The 20768-nt window shown below is 40.8% G+C and overlaps 1 protein-coding gene and 1 long non-coding RNA gene across 3 annotated transcripts in view; one reads left to right on the top strand and one right to left on the bottom strand.

Moving 5' to 3' along the window:
• HADHB (hydroxyacyl-CoA dehydrogenase trifunctional multienzyme complex subunit beta) overlaps nt 1-20768 on the bottom strand; it is a 49578-nt gene that overhangs the window by 858 nt on the left and 27952 nt on the right. For both annotated transcript variants that reach the window (XM_007971246.3, XM_007971247.3), the window contains exons 5-15: nt 20633-20677; nt 16607-16706; nt 13227-13314; nt 11301-11488; nt 10788-10968; nt 9985-10106; nt 6888-6967; nt 6766-6813; nt 5612-5699; nt 4867-4941; nt 3955-4119 (exon numbers count right to left, since the gene is read on the bottom strand). In XM_007971246.3, coding sequence (XP_007969437.1) covers nt 3955-4119; nt 4867-4941; nt 5612-5699; nt 6766-6813; nt 6888-6967; nt 9985-10106; nt 10788-10968; nt 11301-11488; nt 13227-13314; nt 16607-16706; nt 20633-20677 — 1180 coding nt within the window. The remainder of the gene's footprint in view (nt 1-3954; nt 4120-4866; nt 4942-5611; nt 5700-6765; nt 6814-6887; nt 6968-9984; nt 10107-10787; nt 10969-11300; nt 11489-13226; nt 13315-16606; nt 16707-20632; nt 20678-20768) is intronic.
• LOC140713302 (uncharacterized) lies at nt 10901-16075 on the top strand. Its single transcript, XR_012095234.1, has 3 exons — nt 10901-10995; nt 14654-14754; nt 15706-16075. It is a non-coding gene; the product is annotated as an uncharacterized lncRNA (long non-coding RNA).

Raw genomic sequence — 20768 nt, 5'->3', positions numbered from 1 at the left:
ATGTGCATCAGGCTCTGTCTACTACAGAATCTAATTCCTAGTGATGCTCTACAAATGGATGCTGTTAAAATGAGAAATCCAGGGGCTTTTTTAGCTGTGTAAAACAAACATGATACAGCAAATACCAATAAAAGTAAGTTTCTAGAGGGGAAAACTGAGGCTCTGAAAGGTTAAGTGACTCACCCAAATCACAAAGCTATTAAGGTAATAGGGCCAGGATTTGAAACCAGGTCTAGATGATTCCAAAGGCTGGGCTTGTCCCTTCTTCGTGCCTCGCTCTGTTGCCCAGGCTGGAGTACAGTGGTGCGATCTCAGGTCACTGCAAGCTCCACCTCCTGGGTTCATGCCATTCTCCTGCCTCAGCCTCCCGAGTAGCTGGGACTACAGGCGCCCGCCACCACGCCTGGCTAATTTTTTTTGTATTTTTAGTAGAGACAGGGTTTCACCATGTTAACCAGAATGGTCTCAATCTCCTGACCTCATGATCCACCAGCCTCGGCCTCCCAAAGTGCTGGTATTACAGGCATGAACCACCGCGCCCGGCCAGAAGTAGAATGTATTTTATCCAGCACTATACACAGTGCTATGTACTAGCTATGTCCTTAGTTTAGATGAGTCTAAATCCTAGCATATAGTTTTTAGACACCCTGTCTCTAAAAAACAAAAAAGTAAATAAAAGAAACTATTATTTACAAAGTGCCAAGTTGAGCACTGTGCAGGTTTAAAGATTTGCTATGTGGTCTTTGTCCTCAATCAAGTATACACTGGAGTTCAAAACAAACTATTAGGTACTTTGGGTTTTTTTGCTTGTTTGTTTGGTTTTCTTTTTTTGAAACAGGGTCTCCCTCTGTTACCCAGGCTGGAGTGCAGTGGCCTGAACACGGCTCACTGCAGCCTCAACCTCCTAGGCTCAGGTGACACTTCCACCTCAGCCTCCCAAGTAGCTGGGACTACAGACATGCACCAACACGCCCAGCTAGTTTTTGTATTTTTAGTAGACATGGGGTTTTGCCATGTGGTCCAGGATGGTCTTGAACTCCTGAGCTCAAGCAATCTGCCCACCTCAGCCACCCAAAGTGCTGGGATTACAGGCATGAGCTACCACATCCGGCATGTAAAGTACGCTGAAAAGGCACAAGCATACAAAAAAGCAGGGATAGGAAGGTTTGACTGACTTGGGGGTTGTCCTGAAAGAATTCGTAATAAGGTAGAATACTCCTCTCTCGCTTGCTTATTTTATTATTTATTTACTTTAATTTCTTTATTTGCTTTTTGAGACAAGGTCTCACTCTGTCACCCAGGCTAAAGTGCAGTGGCGTGAATATAGCTCACTGCAGCCTCAACATCCCGGTCTCAAGCAATCAGCTCACCTCAGCCTCCCGAGTAGCTGGGACCACAGGTGCAGGCCATCACACCTGGCTAATTTTTGTATTTTTGGTAGAGATGAGGTTTTGCCATGTTGCCCAGGCTGGTCTCGAATTCCTGGGTTCAAGCTACCCACCTGCCTCAGCCTCCCACAGTGCTGGGACTACAGGCATGAGCCACCGTGCCCAGCCCTCTCAAGCTTGATTTTAAACACACAGTTTTCATGTTCCATGTTTTTTCTTGCTCTAGATCAGATTTGGCAACACCTAGAGATACTTTTGGTCATGCCAATTGTGTGTACATGGGGCAGAGGTGGGGAGGAGCTTGTTGTTACTGCTATCTGGTGGGTAGAGGCCATGCTAAACACCCTACAACACACAGCACAGCCCCTCACAACAAAGAATTGTTTAGCCCAAAATGTCAGTGCCAAAGTTGAGAAACCCTGCTCTAGATTCACCATGATAGATTTCTCCTGTCTCCAATCATGTTGGTATTACTCACATGGCTCTTGATCAAACAATGTCAAGTTTAATCTAGTTTCTCAGATGCATCTTATCTTCTCTCTTCACTATACTATAAACTTCTAGAAGGTGCTAGGTATCATTCTTTGTTCATCCGTAAAAGCATCCAGTATTGTCTCATTTATACTCTACATGCTAGATAAAGAATTATGGAACACATACTCAAATCTGCAGACATTACCCTATGTGGATTACGCACTAAGCTCATGAGTAATGTGTACAAGTTATCTCCCTGGTAGAAGTCTGGCATGGAGAGAGAGAGGGGTAGCTCAAGTCTTAATGGACCATGGTTTTCTGTAGATGAAGTTACACAGATTAAAAAACATTTCTGATCATAAAGTCCAAAATGTTCCAACTGATAAATAACTGACCCCTTGGTTGCTGCAAAGTCTCTGATGAAAATTCATGAAAAAGGGCTTTTAAATGTAAGATTTATTTTATTTATTTTTGAGACAGAGTCCCTCTCTGTCACCCAGGCTGGAGTGCAGTGGCGCCATCTCAGCTCATTGCAACCTACACCTCCCGGGTTCAAGTGATTCCCCTGCCTCAGCCTCCCGAGTAGCTGGAATTATAGGTGCATACCACCATGCTAGGCTAATTTTTGTAATTTTAGTAGAGGCAAGGTTTCACCACGTTGGCCAGGCTGGTCTTGAACTCCTGACCTCAAGTGATCCACCCGCCTCAATCTCCCAAAGTGTTGGGATTACAGGTGTGAGCCACTGCGCCCGGCCTGTTTATGCTTTTAAATATTTATTCATTTTGATCAGGAACAGGAAGTTTCTGTAATCTAGAGGAAGATAAAATCTGTTCACATTGTAATTAAAAAAAAAAAAAACAGGGCAGGCACAGTGGCTCATGTCTGTAATCCCAGCACTTTGGGAGGCTGAGGCAGGCGGATCACCTGAGATCAGGAGTTCGAGACCAGCCTGGCCAATACGGTGAAACCCCATCTCTACTAAAAACACAAAAAAATTACCTGGGCTTGGTGGTGAGTGCCTGTAATCCCAGCTACTCAGGAGGCTGAGACAGGAGAATTGCTTGAACCTGGGAGGCAGAGATTGCAGTGAGGCAAGATGGCGCCACTGCACTCCAGCCTGGGGGACAGAGCAAGACTCTGTCTCAAAAAACAAACAAACAAAAAACAAACTACGATCTTCCTTTTGGATTTTATTCCTAGAGTGAGATGCTACAGCAGTCAGGAAGTTGGGTCTGTAATGCAAGCGAAGTAGAAAGGAAAAAAATCTGTCAACAATATACTTCCCCAGCTGAACAGCAGTAAGTTATCCAGAAGTAAATTAACTCCCCAGTTAAGGTATAATTCAGTTCTCTAGAAAGACAGTTTCTCTCTTGGAGAGATTTCATAAAGTCTTAACAGTGACTAGATAAATAAAAGTTTATTATTAAAGAAGAAAATATACCAAGATGTTAATAATGATAATGTCTGATGGGGAGATTATAGATGACTCTAACTTTTTCCATACACTTTTCATATATTCCACAATTTTCATAATCAGCATATATTTATAAGTAAAAAATAAACATTATATTCGGGAAAAATAGCTTGGGTTTAAATAGCAGTTTCCTTCCAAAGAATTACCAGAATTATGGCAGGGCATGGTGGCTCATGCCTATAATCACAGCACTTTGGGAGGTCAAGGTGGGTGGATCACTTGAAGTCTGGAATTCAAGACCAGCCTGGCTAACATGGCGAAAACTTGTCTCTACTAAAAATACAAAAATTAACTGCACACAGTGGTGCACGCCTGTAATCTAAACTACTCGGGAGGCTGAGGCACGAGAATCACCTGAATCCGGGAAGTGGAGGTTGCAGTGAGCTAAGATATGACCACTGCATTCTAACCTGGGCAACAGAGCAAGACTCTGTCTCAAAAAAAAAAAACCCAAAAAACAAAAAGTATTATCAGAATTAAAGCTGTTATCTCTCCCCACTCCCCACCCCCATGTCATCAAAAATATTGCTTTAAGAAGGTTTCAAACTAAATCATACATTCTAGTCATTCCAAGAAAATGACTCTCTGGAAGTTCCTATGACACCACTGAAACGTACCTGCCCTCCAGCTGCGCAGGCAGCCACTAAGCCATACTGGCCTCCTTCTTTCCGTAATCTGTTGGCAGCTGCCATGACCAACCTGCAGCCGGTGGCTCCAAATGGGTGTCCCAGGGACAGAGATCCACCCCAGTTATTAAACTTCTCCAAAGGAGGCAATCCAACCTGGCTCCCACAAAGACACAAATGTAAAGATAAGTTTACTTAAGATCAGAATCAAGCCAGGCTCTTAGTACTATGAAGTAAGAGGGATAAAGGAAAATACCGAACATCAGACATATTACAAATAATTTTACTGCAAAAGAAAGTAAGTCTAGGTCAATATTAAAAGTCAGGAGTCCATTTATTTTTCATCTAATGCTAGAATGCAAGGAACAAAAGATAACACAGAATTTTAATTTTGCTAATTTCTATTTTTAAACTAAGAAATAAATATATTTAATGAAACAAGAATTTCTATCTTTACACTAAGAAATAAATATCTTTTTTTTTTTTTTTTTTTTGAGACAGAGTCTCACTCTGTCGCCCAGGCTGGAGTGCAGTGGCCGGATCTCAGCTCACTGCAAGCTCCGCCTCCCGGGTTCACGCCATTCTCCCGCGTAGCTGGGACTACAGGCGCCCGTCACCGCGCCCAGCTAATTTTTTGTATTTTTAGTAGAGACGGGGTTTCACCGTGTTAGCCAGGATGGTCTCGATCTCCTGACCTCGTGATCCGCCCGTCTTGGCCTCCCAAAGTCCTGGGATTACAGGCTTGAGCCACCGTGCCCGGCCAGAAATAAATATCTTTAATGAAAGACAAAATTCTTCAAAAGAAAGAGAAGCTTTTCCTTCATATTCTTAAGAACAGGTAACTAAGATCCAATTATTAACGTGCTTTGAAAATTCAAGCATTTTTTAAAATCAGAAACTCACCTTGGTTTTTCTACCCATGTAGTTTTCTGCAAACCAATCAGAATCCATGGCTTTAAAATTTGCCAAAATCTGACCCTGGAAGAGAAAATAACTGAATAAGAACCTTGTTATTCATGTTCCTCTACGCTTTCTTATGGGCACGGTTTGTGAAAGTTTAACAACTTGTAGGTATGGTTTAAAGTTGAGCAAATTGGACGGGCGCAGTGGCTTACATCTGTAATCCCAGCACTTTGGGAGGCTGAGGCGGGTGGATCATCTGAGGTCAGGAGTTCAAGACCAGCCTGACCAATATGGTGAAACCCCATCTCTATTAAAAATATTTTAAAAATGAGTCGGGCGTGGTACCAGGCACCTGCAATCCCAGCTACTCGAGAGGCTGAGACAAGAAAATTGCTTGAACCCAGAAGGCGGAGGTTGCAGTGAGCTGAAATCACGCCACTGCACTCCAGAGGGGGCAAGAGAGTAAGACTCTGTCTCAAAAAAAAAAAAAATAAAGTTGAACAAATCTTTGTATCAGTTTTCAATGAGAATTTCCTAAAGAAACAATTTGGTATGTTCTCCAACACCGTATGGCCCTTCCTTCCCTCCCCTCAGGCACCTCCCAGCAGTGTGAGTCAGTACTTAAAATATATAGGTCCACTCCTGCTCTACTCACATCATAAACCATGCCTTGCTCTCTCCCACAAATATGGACGACATTTTTTATGACTATAGTCCCTTCATATGTGTCTTTCAAATGACTTACCGAGAAAGCTTCATGAAATTCAAAAGCATCAATATCATTCATGGTTAATCCTGCCTTTTCTAGAACTTTTGGAGTAGCATATGTTGGCCTGAAAAGAAAAAATAAGTAATATCTTAAAACTTTAATTTTTAAACTAAGAGCTTCTTCATATTCCCCAAACTGAGTTTAACATAGGTACTCTGTCTTTTCACTCATTCTTTGGTTTTTCTGTAATGATTAATTAAATGTTAAAGATAAAATAATGAAACTGTACAGACATGCCCTCTACCCTTATTATGTTGCAGAGTCAGAGAAATTGATAATAAATAAACAATGAGGGATAAGGACAAGCTAATAACATGAAGAACTGAAGAACAGAGTTCAAAGAGCAAGGCAAAGGAAAGGGCTTGACTGATGTGAACGTCACAGTGGAGGCCAGTGAGGCTACAGCCTTGTGAGGGAGCGGAACAGAGTCTAAACATGCGGAGGCTTTTATAAAAGGCTATATTACGAAGATTGTGTAGCAGGGTGTGTAGCCATATGAAAAAATGCCTACGATAACTTCATGAAAAAGAATGTAAGTTGTGTGTGTCCATATATATATGTAAAACTTAAAGGAAAAAAATGGAAAATAATCCAAAACTGTAAAATGATATACCAATGGAAAGGATTACTATTATTTTATTTATTTTTTTGAGACAGAGTCCCACTCTGTCGCCAAGGCTGGAGTACAGTGGCGCAATCCTGGCTCACAGCAAGCTCCGCCTCCCAGGTTCACACCATTCTCCTGCCTCAGCCTCCCGAGTAGCTGGGACTACAGGCGCCCGCCACCACACCCGGCTAATTTTTTTGTATTTTTAGTAGAGACAGGGCTTCACCGTGTTAGCCAGGATGGTCTCAATCTCCTGACCTTGTGATCTGCCCACCTTGGCCTCCCAAAGTGCTGGGATTACAGGTGTGAGCGACTGTGCCTGGCCAGATTACTATTATTTAAAAAAAAAAAAAAAAAAACCACCACATAAACCAATTATGAACTCAGGGCTTAATATACTCTCAAACCAGTGTAATAAATAAATAAATAATAAACCAGTGTTAACCATTTATTAACCAGTATAATAAAACGTGGGCAATCAAATATTTGTGATTATAGTCCAAGGATACAAACAGCTACCTACCCGAGTAACAGTTGATCTTTTGGATCCTGAGACACATACATAAAATCCCTAGGTAAAAAAATAGAGAGGTGAGCTCTGGTAATAAAGAAATCAGAGATGATTCATGTGAACATTTACTTTACCTCAAATATGCCTTCGGCTTATAACCCATGGCCAAAGCCTTTTCCTCTGCCATAATCAACATTGCAGATGCGCCATCAGTCTGAAATGTTAACCAGCACAATGTTAAAATTCTTCAGCCTATCTGGAGGTCTTTCTCCAGCCAGCTTATATGTTCTGTACCTGAATCTATTAACTCATTAGACTTATACAGTGATTCTGTATAACACTTACTTCACTGTATCCATCATTAAATCATAATTCAAACATACACACACAGACTAATTTTTGGAGGATGAGGGTAGAGAAGGCTGTTCAAAAGTATCATAATAATCAAAATGAATCAACAGAAGAGTAACTTTAGAAATAAATGCTCATGGCCAGGCGTGGTGGCTCATGCCTATAATCCCAACACTCTGGGAGGCTGAGGTGGGCAGATCATGAGGCAGGTGATCGAGACCAACCTGGCTAACACGGTAAACCACATCTCTACTAAAAATACAAAAACTTAGCCAGATGTGGTGGCACACACCTGTAGTCCCAGCTACTCGGGAGGCTGAGGCAGGAGAATCACTTGAACCCGGGAGGTGGAGGTTGCAGTGAGCTGTGATCGCCCCACTGCAGTCCAGCCTGGGTGACAGAGCGAGACTCTGTCTCAAAAAAAAAAAAAAAAAAAAAGAAAGAAAGAAAAAGAAAAAAAGAAAGAAGTGCTCATAATAAATACTTATTTAAGCCAAAGCTTTTAGTTTTTGGCATAAAATATTAACCAAAATAAACATATCTCTTATTTATTTTTACATTTTCTGGGCTGTTTCTCAGCTGCTTTCTGCCCATGACTTATAGGTCATTTTATTCTACTTATATATTCTATAAGGAGCAAACCAATGGGAGAACCAGCTGAGGGCATTAGAACCACAATCTTCCCTCTTTGGATACACCCCGTACATTTCTTCCCAAGTGACAACCGAGAAGCTGGAGGACAAAGAAGTACTACTGAAAAAACGTCCTTACCATACTTTGAAAAAGAAAAGCTCCCCCAAAAAGTCCAGAATTCCAAAGAAAAGGAAACTATTTTTCATCATTTGTAAAATCAAAATAAGTTCTACCATATTCTGTCATATTTTTATAACTCGGCAACCCTGAAGAGACTGTGTAGCCACCAACAGGGTGTCCATAAAGTCTGGAGGCACAGGTGACCATTTGGAATAAATGGTTTACAGACATTACATTAATACAGGTTCAGTGTGCCATTGTGCAAAATTGCAATGAATGTGGGGCATTAATACAGTCCCCAAAATCCATGTATTGTGATGTGTCACCTCTGATGATTTGTCTCTGATTCTCACTAAATAAACCTGAACCTTTAGCATACCCTGGAAGTAATCAAAAGGATGCAGATCTGACATGTGTACTCCATGCCACATGGCTCTATCATCCAATTTGGTTTTGCAAATGACCAACCTAACTAGCTCTTCACCACCTGGGATTAACAGGGTGGTGTTCCACACTGTTGGGACTACTCTAGAGTCCACTCCCCTAGCCTATCAAGAGCAGGCATTAGACATTTACCGTGGGCAAATATGTCAAACATCTGCCTATGTTTTCAAGACTTTATGGCCAGGTAGGAGAGTTACATTGTAAAAGAAACTTTGACCAGATGGCCTATATCCAAAAGACTATATCCAAGGTGGTAAGAGAAGAGAAATCACATCTTACAAGCAGCAGCAGAATCAATAAAGATGTTTAACTGAGGAGTCAGAAAAGCAAGGAAGGATATGAAGCTACATGTTGATAAGTTAAAACACACACACACACACACACACACACACACAAAACAAACAGTGGCAGATTTGTTCCATGATGCTTACAGGAAAATAATAATATTGGTGTCAGTGTAAAGCAGTTTTTTTTGAGACGGAATCTTGCTCTGTCGCCCAGGCTGGAGTGCAGTGGCTCGATCTCAGCTCACTGCAAGCTCTGCCTCCCGGGTTCACGCCATTCTCCTGCCTCAGCCTCCCGAGTAGCTGGGACTACAGGCATCCGCCACCATGCCCGACTAATTTTTTTGTATTTTTAGTAGAGACGGGGTTTCACCGTGTTAGCTGGGATGGTCTCGATCTCCTGACCTCGTGATCCGTCCGTCTCAGACTCCCAAAGTGCTGGGATTAGAGGCATGAGCCACCGCACCCGGGCCTAGTAAAGCAGTTTTCTAACAATCAGAGCTGGAAGAGGTATCCTGTTAACTTTTCCTTGTCTTCTGCGACTTCCCAGTTCATACCATATGCTCCAACCTAACTTCTCCCCCAAAGAACCCCTTGCTCTCATACTTCCTTGATTTTGCATTTGCTGTTCCCTGTACAGAATGCCTTTTTTTTTTTTTTTTTTTGAGATGAGTTTCACTCTTGTTGCCCAGGCTGGAGTGCAATGGTGCAATCTCTGCGCCTCCCGGGTTCAAGCAATTCTCTTGCCTCAGCCTCCCGAGTAGCTAGGATTACAGGCCATGTGCCACCACACCTGGCTAATTTTGTAGTTTTAGTAGAGATGGGGTTTCTCCATGTTGGCCAGGCTGGTCTCGAACTCTTGACCTCAGGTGATCTGCCTGCCTCAGCCTCCCAAAGTGCTGGGATTACAGGCGTGAGCCACTGTGCCTGGCCTGGAATGCCTTTTAAAATCCTTCCTGAGTTGGCTCTCACTTTTCCTTCAAGATTTGCTGCTCAAGTGTTACCTCTTCCAAGAAGACTCTCCGACTATCCCCCGATCTGTGTCAGGGGTTCGACCTAAGCCTAAGCCTATGCTTACAGCCATCACAGCATCTCACTATATTGCAATTGTCTATTCTTTTCATTTCCAGGGCCCACCATAAGCAATAGAAGTTTTCTGACTGATTAAGTGCCTGAAGAAAAGAGCTTTTGTAGCAGAATGGTGGCTGGATTAGGTGACTTCTTGGGTCTTAAAACCATGATTCCATTTTTTTTTATGACTCCACTTTCACATTAAAATGAATAACTATATTTTTACCCTCTATTCATAACATACACACAAAAATTTATATTAGGCTTTTCTACGGAGAGTACAGAAATAGAAAAGTCACTACTAAATACAAATAGCATTGACAGTTACCAAGAAAGAAGAATTTGCAGCTGTCACTGTGCCATAGGGCTTGATGAATGCAGGTTTTAGTTTGGCCATCTGCTCCAGTGAGGAAGGACGAATGCCATTATCTTTGGTAACTGTATCTTTTCCTATTAAAAAAATGATTTTTTTTTTACCTCTTTGGAACTATAAGCCTTATATATCTTCTCCAGAGAAATATGCTTTAAAAATTACAAAAACAAATAAAATATAAACCTTACCTATTCACTAGAAGGAAAGTGTTTTATAATTATCATATTATCAAATTTTAAACTAAAGTCTTAAAAGACAATTGGGAAATCATCTAAATGCTTTACTAAAAATAGGACATCCTATTTCTTAAGACATTCATTCACAGTTGGTTATTCTATACAGAAGTCAGACGATTCAGCAATTTTAAAAACAGGCATGTGTGTAAGAACTAAAATATATCAGCAAGATCTAAAAGGAGACTCTGTTTGTTTTTCTTTTTTTTTTTTAATTAGAGATGAAGTCTCACTCTGTTGACCAGGTTGGTCTTGAACTCCTGGCCTCAAGTGATCCTCCTGCCTCAGCCTCCCAAAGTGCTGAGATTAGTGCTCAGACCTTAAAAGGACACTCTTACAGAAACTTTAAAAAAAGTTTACCTATTGTTACAACATAAATCAAAATTTGCGTCCATATTTAAGAATAAAGGTTGAATACTTTGGAAACAGAACCAACATACTTACTGAAAAATCACTTGGGATTTTTTTGAGTTTTAGGAGCAATTCAGAACTCCCTAATTAGTGTCATGAAGCATTTCATTTTACCTGGTACTCTGAAGGGTACGACATCAGAAAGGAGTCCCTCATCCTGTGCCTTCTTGGCCAGACTGTGAGAGCGCAGTGCGTATTCATCCTGTTCCAGCCGAGAAACAGCAAAGGCGGCGGCCAGTCGGTCTGCAGAGTGGCCCATGGTCTCACTGGTGGAGAACTCAGCAACCGCAGGAAGCTGGGAAAGGAGATATCCGAGAAGCAGGTACACTGTTAACAGGTATTATTCCAACACCTAGGATTGTTCTGTGTTATTTGGAAAAGTTAAAATCTATTTGTTTACCATTAATCAATCAAGACCAAGACAAGGGAAGTTCCTTGTGAGCAGAGGATCTCTAAAGAGGGCTCACAAATTAAAGTTTTCTACCCACTATGTTTTTTTTTCAACTTGACCAAATAACCCTTTCCTGTAACTACACAATCTACACCTACTATGGCATAGCAGAGTCCACACTGCCATACCTAATTCTAAATCTCTGTAGTGGGATGCCCTGCAAACACAAGCCTTACCTCAGGTGCTAGGAAATTCAATCGGAATTTAGAGATTAAAGACAGTCGCTGGCCCATAGATTTGGCCTTATTGAGATCAAGCATCAGTTTTCTCATTTTCCTTGAGTGACGAATAGGGATATCGGACATCAACTCAACACCACCTGCCACGATCACATCACACTGGCCAGAAGCAATCAAGCCAACGCCTACAGGGCACAGGTTATACTTCATGAATATCTTTTACAGAAAATAACATACCATTCTAATTTAAGCTTCTTGATTAAAAGGCTGAATAACAGTTATCAGCTTTGTACAACATCTGTAATTAAAGTTTTCAACTTTTCAGAAGAATTAAGGTAATTGTTTTAAATGACTAAAAACACATTCAACACGTTAGAGAAAAACAAGTTTCATTCCTGCCACATGGACATCAACTTCTAGAAATATGCATTGGACCAACTCTTGAACAAATCATTATTCCAAACCAGAACATCTTGCATATTTATACGCTCCCAGCTTTAGTTTTAAGAAATATTTTTTTATCCTATAAAGAGAATGTTAACTTCTGCTACAAAGCAGAGAAATTCCAGCTGTTAAAATGTAAGGCAGGCCCCCTCTCTCCTTACGGCCACTATTCTCTTTTTTTCTTTTTTGAGACGGAGTCTCGCTCTGTCTCCCAGGCTAGAGTGCAGTGGTGCGATCTTGGCTCACTGCAAGCTCTGCCTCCCGGGTTCACGCCATTCTCCTGCCTCAGCCTCCCAAGTAGCTGGGACTACAGGTGCCTACCACCATGACTGGCTAATTTTTTTTTGTATTTTTAGTAGAGACAGGGTTTCTCTGTGTTAGCCAGGATGTTCTCGATCTCCTGACCTCATGATCTGCCCACCTTGGCCTCCCAAAGTGTTGGGATTACAGGTGTGAGCCACCGCGCTGAGCCTATTCTGTGTCTCTAACCAGGAGTTGGTCACATGCTGCCTAGAGTGGTGAACACCCCCAGTCACGGGCATCATTCCCCGCCACATATGAGGTGGGCTGCCCACCTGGGCCTTGATGTTACTAGATGAGCATATGATTACTAAATCTTTCAGACTTCCTGTCTCTTCACACTACGGGCTGATGCTACAAAATACCCTGTAATTTTGTTAAAATTTGTTAGGGGAATTTTCAATGATTTATAAAAATGCCAAGGATGCGGGAAGAAAGTGAAGGAAAGAGCTGTGCCATCTAAAGCAATGATTTACAAGTATGGTAGTGGTGAAGGAAGGAAGACCATATCTTTGTGGGAAAATATCATATCTGAAGCACTAGGTTGAAAGCCTGGCAGGTTGTAAACTATTTACTCATGCTTCAGATGCTGAAGTACCTTCCTAGAGATATACTCCTCCATTTGATAATCCCTGCTGCAGCTAGCCACATTATTCACAGAGGAATCACGCCAATGGTAACATCCCTCAGGTATGGAGAGCAAAAAGAGAGGTTAACTATGGTTAGAACTCCCAAATTTTAAACCTGACCTTTCTTTTTAAAAAACACAAGTAGAGATCTGTGCTAATCTATCACTTCTGCTAAGAGTACTTTTTGGGATGAGCTTGGTGGCTCATGCCTGTAATCCCAGCACTTTGGAGGTTGAGGTAGAAGGATCACTTGAGGCCAGAGGTTTAAGACCAGCCTGGGCAACATGGCGAGATCCTGTCTCCACAGAAAACTGAAAAATTAGCTGGGTGTGGTGGAGTGCCTGTAGACCCAGCTACTTGGGATCCTAAGGCAGGAGGATCTCTTGAGCTCAAGAGTTTGAGCTTGCAGTAAGCTACGATGGTGCCACTGCACTCCAGCCCGAGTGACAGAGTGAGATTCTGTTTAAAAAAAAAAAAGTACATTTTTATAATCAAGTAAAAGACAAAGGAGGAAAATTAACATGTACTGTCTGCTTCCATTTAAACATACCTGTGGTCATGGCTTGGTTGGCAGAGATACAAGCCATGGTGACAGTGTGAGCAGGAGTCTTGTCAGAGAAGCCAGCTCCAAGGGCAGCCTTTAGGAAATAGTGAATGAAATGATCACTCTAAGGGAAGGGTATCATGTAAATGATGCTTTGAACACTAATCTTTATGGTCATCTGAAAAGGGTTTCAGTTTAAAATTCTCCAGAGCAATATTTAAAATAAAATTAAGCCTCTCACAGAAATGGTTTACTAATATTTAATCATGCCATTAATTGACAGGTATATGCAAAATTCCTGCTGGCTGGTTTCTAGTGCAGACACGAGGCTATAATACTCTTCTAACTCACCTAATTTCTTATCGATGCTTTGCTCAGGGCCTTCAAGGATATCAATATATAATTTGATTTTAACTTGTTTAATGTTCAAATATACTTAAAGGAACCTATTAAAGACAATTGGTGAAATGATGATGAAATATATTATGGGGTGGAGTCTTCACAATCTGTGTTATCAGGTCTCATGATCAGTCACAAAGCTTAGCATTTGGCAAAGCAAAAGTGATTAAACATGAAAATGATTTCTAAAGAACTGACCATTCATAAACAGAGTTCCCACTCGAGACCCTATTTGCTTTACACCTATCTTTCTGCTCACTGCCAGCTGTTCTCTCTTACTGAGCATCTGATACTTCGGTTAGCACACTGCAGACCCAATGCAAAGATGAACTAGAAAACTTGCCAACTATACAGAAGCTCAACTCAATGAAAGAAACTGGAGAATTGTCTGAGTTACAAGTGAGCCTGTGAACAAGTAAGGGTCAGACCAGTTAACAAGTGGCCAGGATGATGGCATAATAGGTGATACAGAGAGAATAATTTGTCATCTGAGCGGCTTTAAGAAAAACTGAGGTCATCATTAATCTTGTAAAAACGGCCTCTATTATAATGGCACAGTGAAAGTCAAACATGAAATGAGGACATCTATAATTTTATTATACTATTTATTGGGGGAAATTATGCTGCCAAAAACCAATCAATGTCTGATCCCATTTTTGTTTATGTAAATAATTAATGCATAGGTGCAACTGTAAAATACTTATTTTTATAATATTAAAGTTTTACTTTAGAAATAAAGCTTCCAGATTTCCCCCCACATACACACCCACACACTATTTACTATGAAATACTGGATCCCATTATAGGGAATTCATTTTTAGTACTCTTTTCCAAAACTAATTATCTTCAGAATGCAAACTCTCCTATAACTTTGTAAAATAAATGTTTCCAAAGTCTCAATTAGAGATTCAATGTCTCTTAACTGATTTTTACCTTTATACTTATTTACTTTTATGCTATTTACCATCATCTATAGAAACAGAAATGTGTTACAGTGATGTATCTGCAACATGACTTCATTCTGGTCTTTCCAGGTAGGCCTGATACTAAATGCCCAACCTGCTTTGTTGAGAACGTCTGCTGGGCACCTGCATATCAGCCTCTCATAATAAACCAATCCGAAAGGAAGAGAGATGTAAGTATCTCGGGGGGCAGGAGAGAAGAGCTCTGCAGCGGGGCAAGTGTAAAAGGGGCATTAGGTTGCAATGGCTTGATTCTCACAAGGGCCTTTCTAGTATGTGTTGCCCTTGGCCCTAGATGACTCTCAGGACTGAAGGAGCTTTAAATAGAGGTGGCTATTGGTGACCCTTGTCCACACACTTCTATTGAAAGTTTGAATAGCTCTCAGGGCACTAAGGGAAAAGGAGGAAGATGACTCTAAGTTGGAGAACAGGGAAATATGCTGAAGCTTTCTACAAAGTCAGGTTCACGGCAACACCAGAAGCCTTTTAGGACTGTTATTAATACAGGCAATAGAGCCTAAGAAATTCTTTGGCTGGAAATTATGTTAGCTTTTAGTTTGCAATACAGCTTTAAAGTGACATTCTCATAATGTATCCCCTCAACCCAGTCTTTCCATGCAGACACTGCAAAAATTACCTGGAGTATAATATAACTGGTATTAGAACAGGGCAGGCAGAGGGAATCTACCTCCTGTCAATCAATAGCTGAGATCTGCATATAGATGTAAAATTTCCAGGAAAAAATTCAGAGAAAAACATTATGGCTTTAGTTTTAGGAAAAAAAAGAACTGAATTACAGAGAAAATGGAAACGTGTTTATTTTTATTTATTTATTTATTTATTTATTTTTTGAGGAGGAGAAGGAAGAAAGAGTGGGATAAAAAACTGAGCAAGAGGAGAAAAGAGCAAAAAATTTTACTATTTACATCTTGAGTGCTCTTATAAAAGTCACTTGGTTATTTTCAGAATATGAAAGTTGAAAATGTATTATGAGCAGCTTGATGTATTCACAAAATTGTCATATTTGAAACATTCAGAAATGTCAAGGTTTAAGGAAAAACAAAAAATTTCAGAGGGGAAATAAAATCTCTTCCTGTTGTTAATTCCTTCCTGTCCCTCAACAGCACACAGTTGATCTTTGTCGGCTTCAGTCATGCCAGGCCTTCAGCAGTTTTAACATTTCTGACAGGTACAGAGGTGGAACAGAACAAATACTTTCAGTCCTGCTTATTTGCCCTTGTCTCTCAGTCGACAGTGATAGAAGTTATTAGCCTCACAACTATACTGAACTCAACAATATGGCAAGCACAGACCGGAACTAGGGAAAATGCTGAATACAACGAAATGTCCTTTTGGTGCCAATTTCATCCAAACAATCGCTTTCAAATTGAAACAGCCCAGAAGACGTGTTTGGACTTGCTGTCCTAGAAGTTCCAAGGCCTGTCATTATTTTGGTTGCCCAATCGACACTACATGGAGCTATGCCAACTAGGGCAAAAGTAAACCACTGTGAAATAGTTTTAAAAAAGCCAAACTGCCTTACGTGCCATCTAGTCGATGGGAACAAATGAGTAAGCAAGGCTACTTCCAGCTAACAAAAACCAAGTTATGAAATTAGTTCTCTGCAAAATGTTGAGATTTTAAATTAACTGGAAGCCATGATATCTAACATTACTAAAAATACTATCAACCGCATTGCTGATCTCTATTTTCCTAAGACAAGAGACAATGTCCTAAACCAGCTCAAATAATTTATTTGATTTACAGTAAAGTATGAATATATACTAATATAGTGTATGTCACTTGATTTATATTAGCATTCTTTTACATATTGTGTATGTCATTTGATTTATATTAGAATTCTTTTACATATTAAATAACACATTACCCAAGCTGTAAAATCACATTTTAGATCAAATGTAACTGAATAGATATTAAAGGCTTTTATAAAGTAACTTCTATTAATTGAAATTCAAAGTGATTCTACTATCACTCTTTAAACAACATAAAGTTTGTTTTACTCACCTCTCTAGCCACATTGCTTGTTTTTACTTCCTGAATAACTGTGCCAAAGATGATATAATCAACTACTTCCTTAGGGACACTGGTCCGATGCAACAAACCCCTGGAAGTAGAAATCCAGAGCAAAGAACATTTCACACATCAAGGCAGTGCCAGAGATCATCACACAAAACACTGTGCTCCTTAAAAAAGGTTAGCCTTGCCGGGCACGGTGGCTCACGCCTGTAATCCTAGCACTTTGGGAGGCCGAGATGGGTGGATCACGAAGTCAGGAGATTGAGACCATCCTGGCCAACGTGGTGAAACCCCTTCTCTACTAAAAATACAAAAAAAAATTAGCCGGGCGCGGTGGCGGGCGCCTGTAGTCCCAGCTACTCGGGAGGCTGAGGCAGGAGAATGGCGTGAACCCGGAAGGCGGAGCTTGCAGTAAGCTGAGATCTGGCCACTGCACTCCAGCCTGGGCGACAGAGTGAGACTCCATCTCCAAAACAACAACAACAACAACAACAAAAAGGTTAGCCTTGAATTTGAAAGGACAGAGACTGTATCTTTTCTTTAATTTGACAAGCATTTGGCACCTTCTCAAAGAAGAAATGAATGAAAGAGTGATTTTAAAGTCAACATTTGATGCTCAATTGGTAATGAGAAGTTAGAGAAGAATAAAAAATAATTTGGAATAGGATAAAATAGATAAGAAACCTATAAATTAATTAATGTTAGTAGAAACCAAAGTTCTCAGTAAAAAAGAGAGACAAATATTCAATCAAAGAGATAAAGTCTCCCTTCAAACTATTAAAAAAATAAATTAAAAAAAAGTTCTGGGTATGTTAAATTTTAGTTTGAAATATCAATATCAACAAATGATTGAAATAATATATACATTCTAGCTGTGCCCATGAATAGAAACTAGACACAATAACACTCCAGTAGGAATGAGCACTCCCTGAACCCAGACTTTTTTTTTGAGACAAGAGTTTCGCTCTTTCACTGAGGCTGGAGTGTACTGGCACAATCTCGGCTCACTGCAACCTCCACCTCCTGGGTTTAAGAGATTCTCCTGCCTCAGCCTCCCGAGTAGCTGGGGCTACAAGCGCCTGCCATGACGCCTGGCTAATTTTTGTATTTTTAGTAGAAACAGGGTTTCACCATGTTAGCCAGGCTTGTCTTGGACTCCTGACTGCAAGTGATCCACCAGCCTTGGCCTCCCAAAGTGCTGGGATTACAGGCGTGAGCCACTGCACCCAGCCCCAGACTAGGTTTCTAAATGCCATTCCCCATTAAACAGACAAAAGGTTTTTTAGGAAATGACTGATACCAGGTCCAAAGGAAAGTACAAAATGAATCTCCATCTTTTTTGTGCCAAAAGTAAGGAGCACTCAAAGATAAATGGGACGACATCAGCCAGGCACAGTGGCTCAAGCCTGTAATCCTAGCACTTTGGGAGGCCAAGGCAGGTGGATCACTTGAGGTCAGGACTTCGAGACCAGCCTGGCTAACATGGCAAAACTCCGTCTCTACTAAAAATACAAAAAAAAATTAGCTGGGCCTGGTGGCGTGTGCCTGTAATCCCAGCTACTCAGGAGGCTGAGGCAGGAGAATTGCTTGAACCTGGGAGGCGGAGGCTGCAGTGAGCAGAGATCGTGCCATTGCACTCCAACTTGGGCAACAAGAGTGAAACTCCGTGTCAAAGAAAAAAAAAAAGGATAAATGGGACCATATCAAAAACAGGAACATGGGGTATACACATTTGTCAAACTCATCAAACTATACACTTAAAATCTGTGCACTTTATTACATGCAAATTATATATCAACAACCAGTATTATACTAAAAAACAAAAGGCACACTGGAGTCAACTTGAAGGAGTGCCAGATAAAATGTGAAATAAGCTGAGCTTCAAAATGAGTAATGACTAAACTTGGCTATAATGAAATAAATAAATAAAAATCTGTAAGTCCTTATCAATTAAAAAAACTAAGAGGGTTAGATACATTGGCTCACGCCTATAGTTCCAGCTACTTGGGAGGCTTCGAGGTTACAGTGAGCTATGATCAAGCCACTGTACTCCAGCCTTGGACAGAGTGAGACTCCATCCAGAAAAAAATAAATCAAAAATTTAAAAAAAAATTTTTTTTTTTGAGACAAAGTCTTGCTCTATTGCCCTGCCTGGAGTATAGTAGTGGGATCATAGCTCATTGCAACTTTCAACTCCTGAGCCAAAGTAATTCTTGCTTGGTTAATTTTTAAAATTTTTTCGTAGAGATGGAGTCTTGCTATGTTGCTTAGGCTGGTCTCAAACTCCTGGGCTCAAAAGATCCTCCTACCTTGATCCTCCTGCCTTAGTTTCTCAAGTGCTGGGAATATAGGTGTGAGAAACCATGCCCAGCTGGTAGATGAGATTTTTTAAAGGAAAATATGCATACAGAGAAATGCAAAGCTCTAAGGAATAAAACTTGCAAAATGCCTTTCAAAAAGAGAAAGAGGGAGAGATCCAGTTTTTTTGTTTTTGTTTTGTTTTTTGTTTTTTTTGGGGGGGGGGGTGTGTGTTTCGAGATGAAGTTTTACTCTCGTTGCCCAGGCTGGAGTGCAATGGCGTGATCCTGGCTCACTGCAACCTCTGTCTCCCAGGTTCAAGGGATTCTCCTGCCTCAGCCTTCCAAGTAGCTGGGATTACAGGCATGCACCACTACGCCTGGCTAATTTTGTATTTTTAGTAGAGACGGTTTCTCCATGTTGGTCAGGCTGGTCTCAAACTCCTGACCTCAGGTGATCCACCCACCTCGGCCTCCCAAAGTGCTGGGACTACAGGCGTGAAACGCCGTGCATGGCCCAGTTTTTTTTTAAGGTAGAGAAGAGTCAGTCAGAATACAGAAGAAAAATCATAAAGGCATATTACTAAGAAGTCAATAGAAGACAGGTGAGTATAGCTTACAGTGTCAAGTACTATAAAGTACAAAGACAGAGGACTGAGAAAAGATCGGTACATTTAGCAATCACAAAACCATTATTAAGAGAAGGTTCTAAAGTATGGTTTCTGTAAAACAAAGGGAGAATGGAAATAATGATTATACAATTAGAGGAAACTGATAGTAAGGAAACAGAAACAACTGCCCTTTCACTCATGCTTGAAGTCTTGTAGGAAGAGAAGAAAAAAAAACAGAGTTAGAATGGACAGAAAGGTCAACTGAAGGGTTTCTCCAGACTAAGAAAGAGCTGTGGTTGGCTGAAGACACAAAGGCAAAGTGTCAATGGAAAATGAATGAGATAATGCCTTACATGTTACTTCATCCCAGAAACAGCAACACATTTCATGACTCTCACCAAATTATTCATCCAGCCCAATCTTATTTAACTGCATCTAATTTTAGATTTTTACTTGGTTTGCACATAAATCTTCAGGAGTCTTTTAGGATTCTTTTTTTTTTTTTTTTTTGAGACGGAGTCTCGCTCTGTCGCCCAGGCTGGAGTGCAGTGGCCGGATCTCAGCTCACTGCAAGCTCCGCCTCCCGGGTTTACTCCATTCTCCTGCCTCAGCCTCCTGAGTAGCTGGGACTACAGGCGCCCGCCACCTCGCCCGGCTAGTTTTTTGTATTTTTTAGTAGAGACGGGGTTTCACCAGGTTAGCCAGGATGGTCTCGATCTCCTGACCTCGTGATCCGCCCGTCTCGGCCTCCCAAAGTGCTGGGATTACAGGCTTGAGCCACCGCGCCCGGCTAGGATTCTTTCTAGGTAAATATCTACATAATCTGTTCAGCTACCCTTATACAAGTTCCTAAGGCAATCACCAAATATATGTATTGTGTTTAGGCTGATCAATCAAGTCCTGTGGCTAGCTAGGATAGCATTAAAATATACTGTCATGCTAAGACACTGTTAAGCCTGCAAAATAAAGATTGATGATATTCATAAGCTGCTTAAATTTGTGTAGTACAGATGGTGAAAATAAGAACAAATTGCTATTTTATGCGTAAAAACTGGAGAAAGTGCCTTTAACGAAATAAGAACGGAAATGAAACTGCATTTACTTACGTAAGTGCTGCTCTAGCCAAATCATGTGGCATCAGGTCTTTATATCTGCGGAAAGAAAACAAATAATTTAAACCGAAACCCTAGAGCTTCAATGAAGTTTTCATTCTATTTGAAATACTCAGATATCATCTAACAC

The sequence above is a fragment of the Chlorocebus sabaeus genome, chromosome 14 (genome assembly GCF_047675955.1).
Source record: "Chlorocebus sabaeus isolate Y175 chromosome 14, mChlSab1.0.hap1, whole genome shotgun sequence".
NCBI lineage: Eukaryota > Metazoa > Chordata > Mammalia > Primates > Cercopithecidae > Chlorocebus > Chlorocebus sabaeus.
This window is presented reverse-complemented; position numbering and strand designations above follow the sequence as displayed.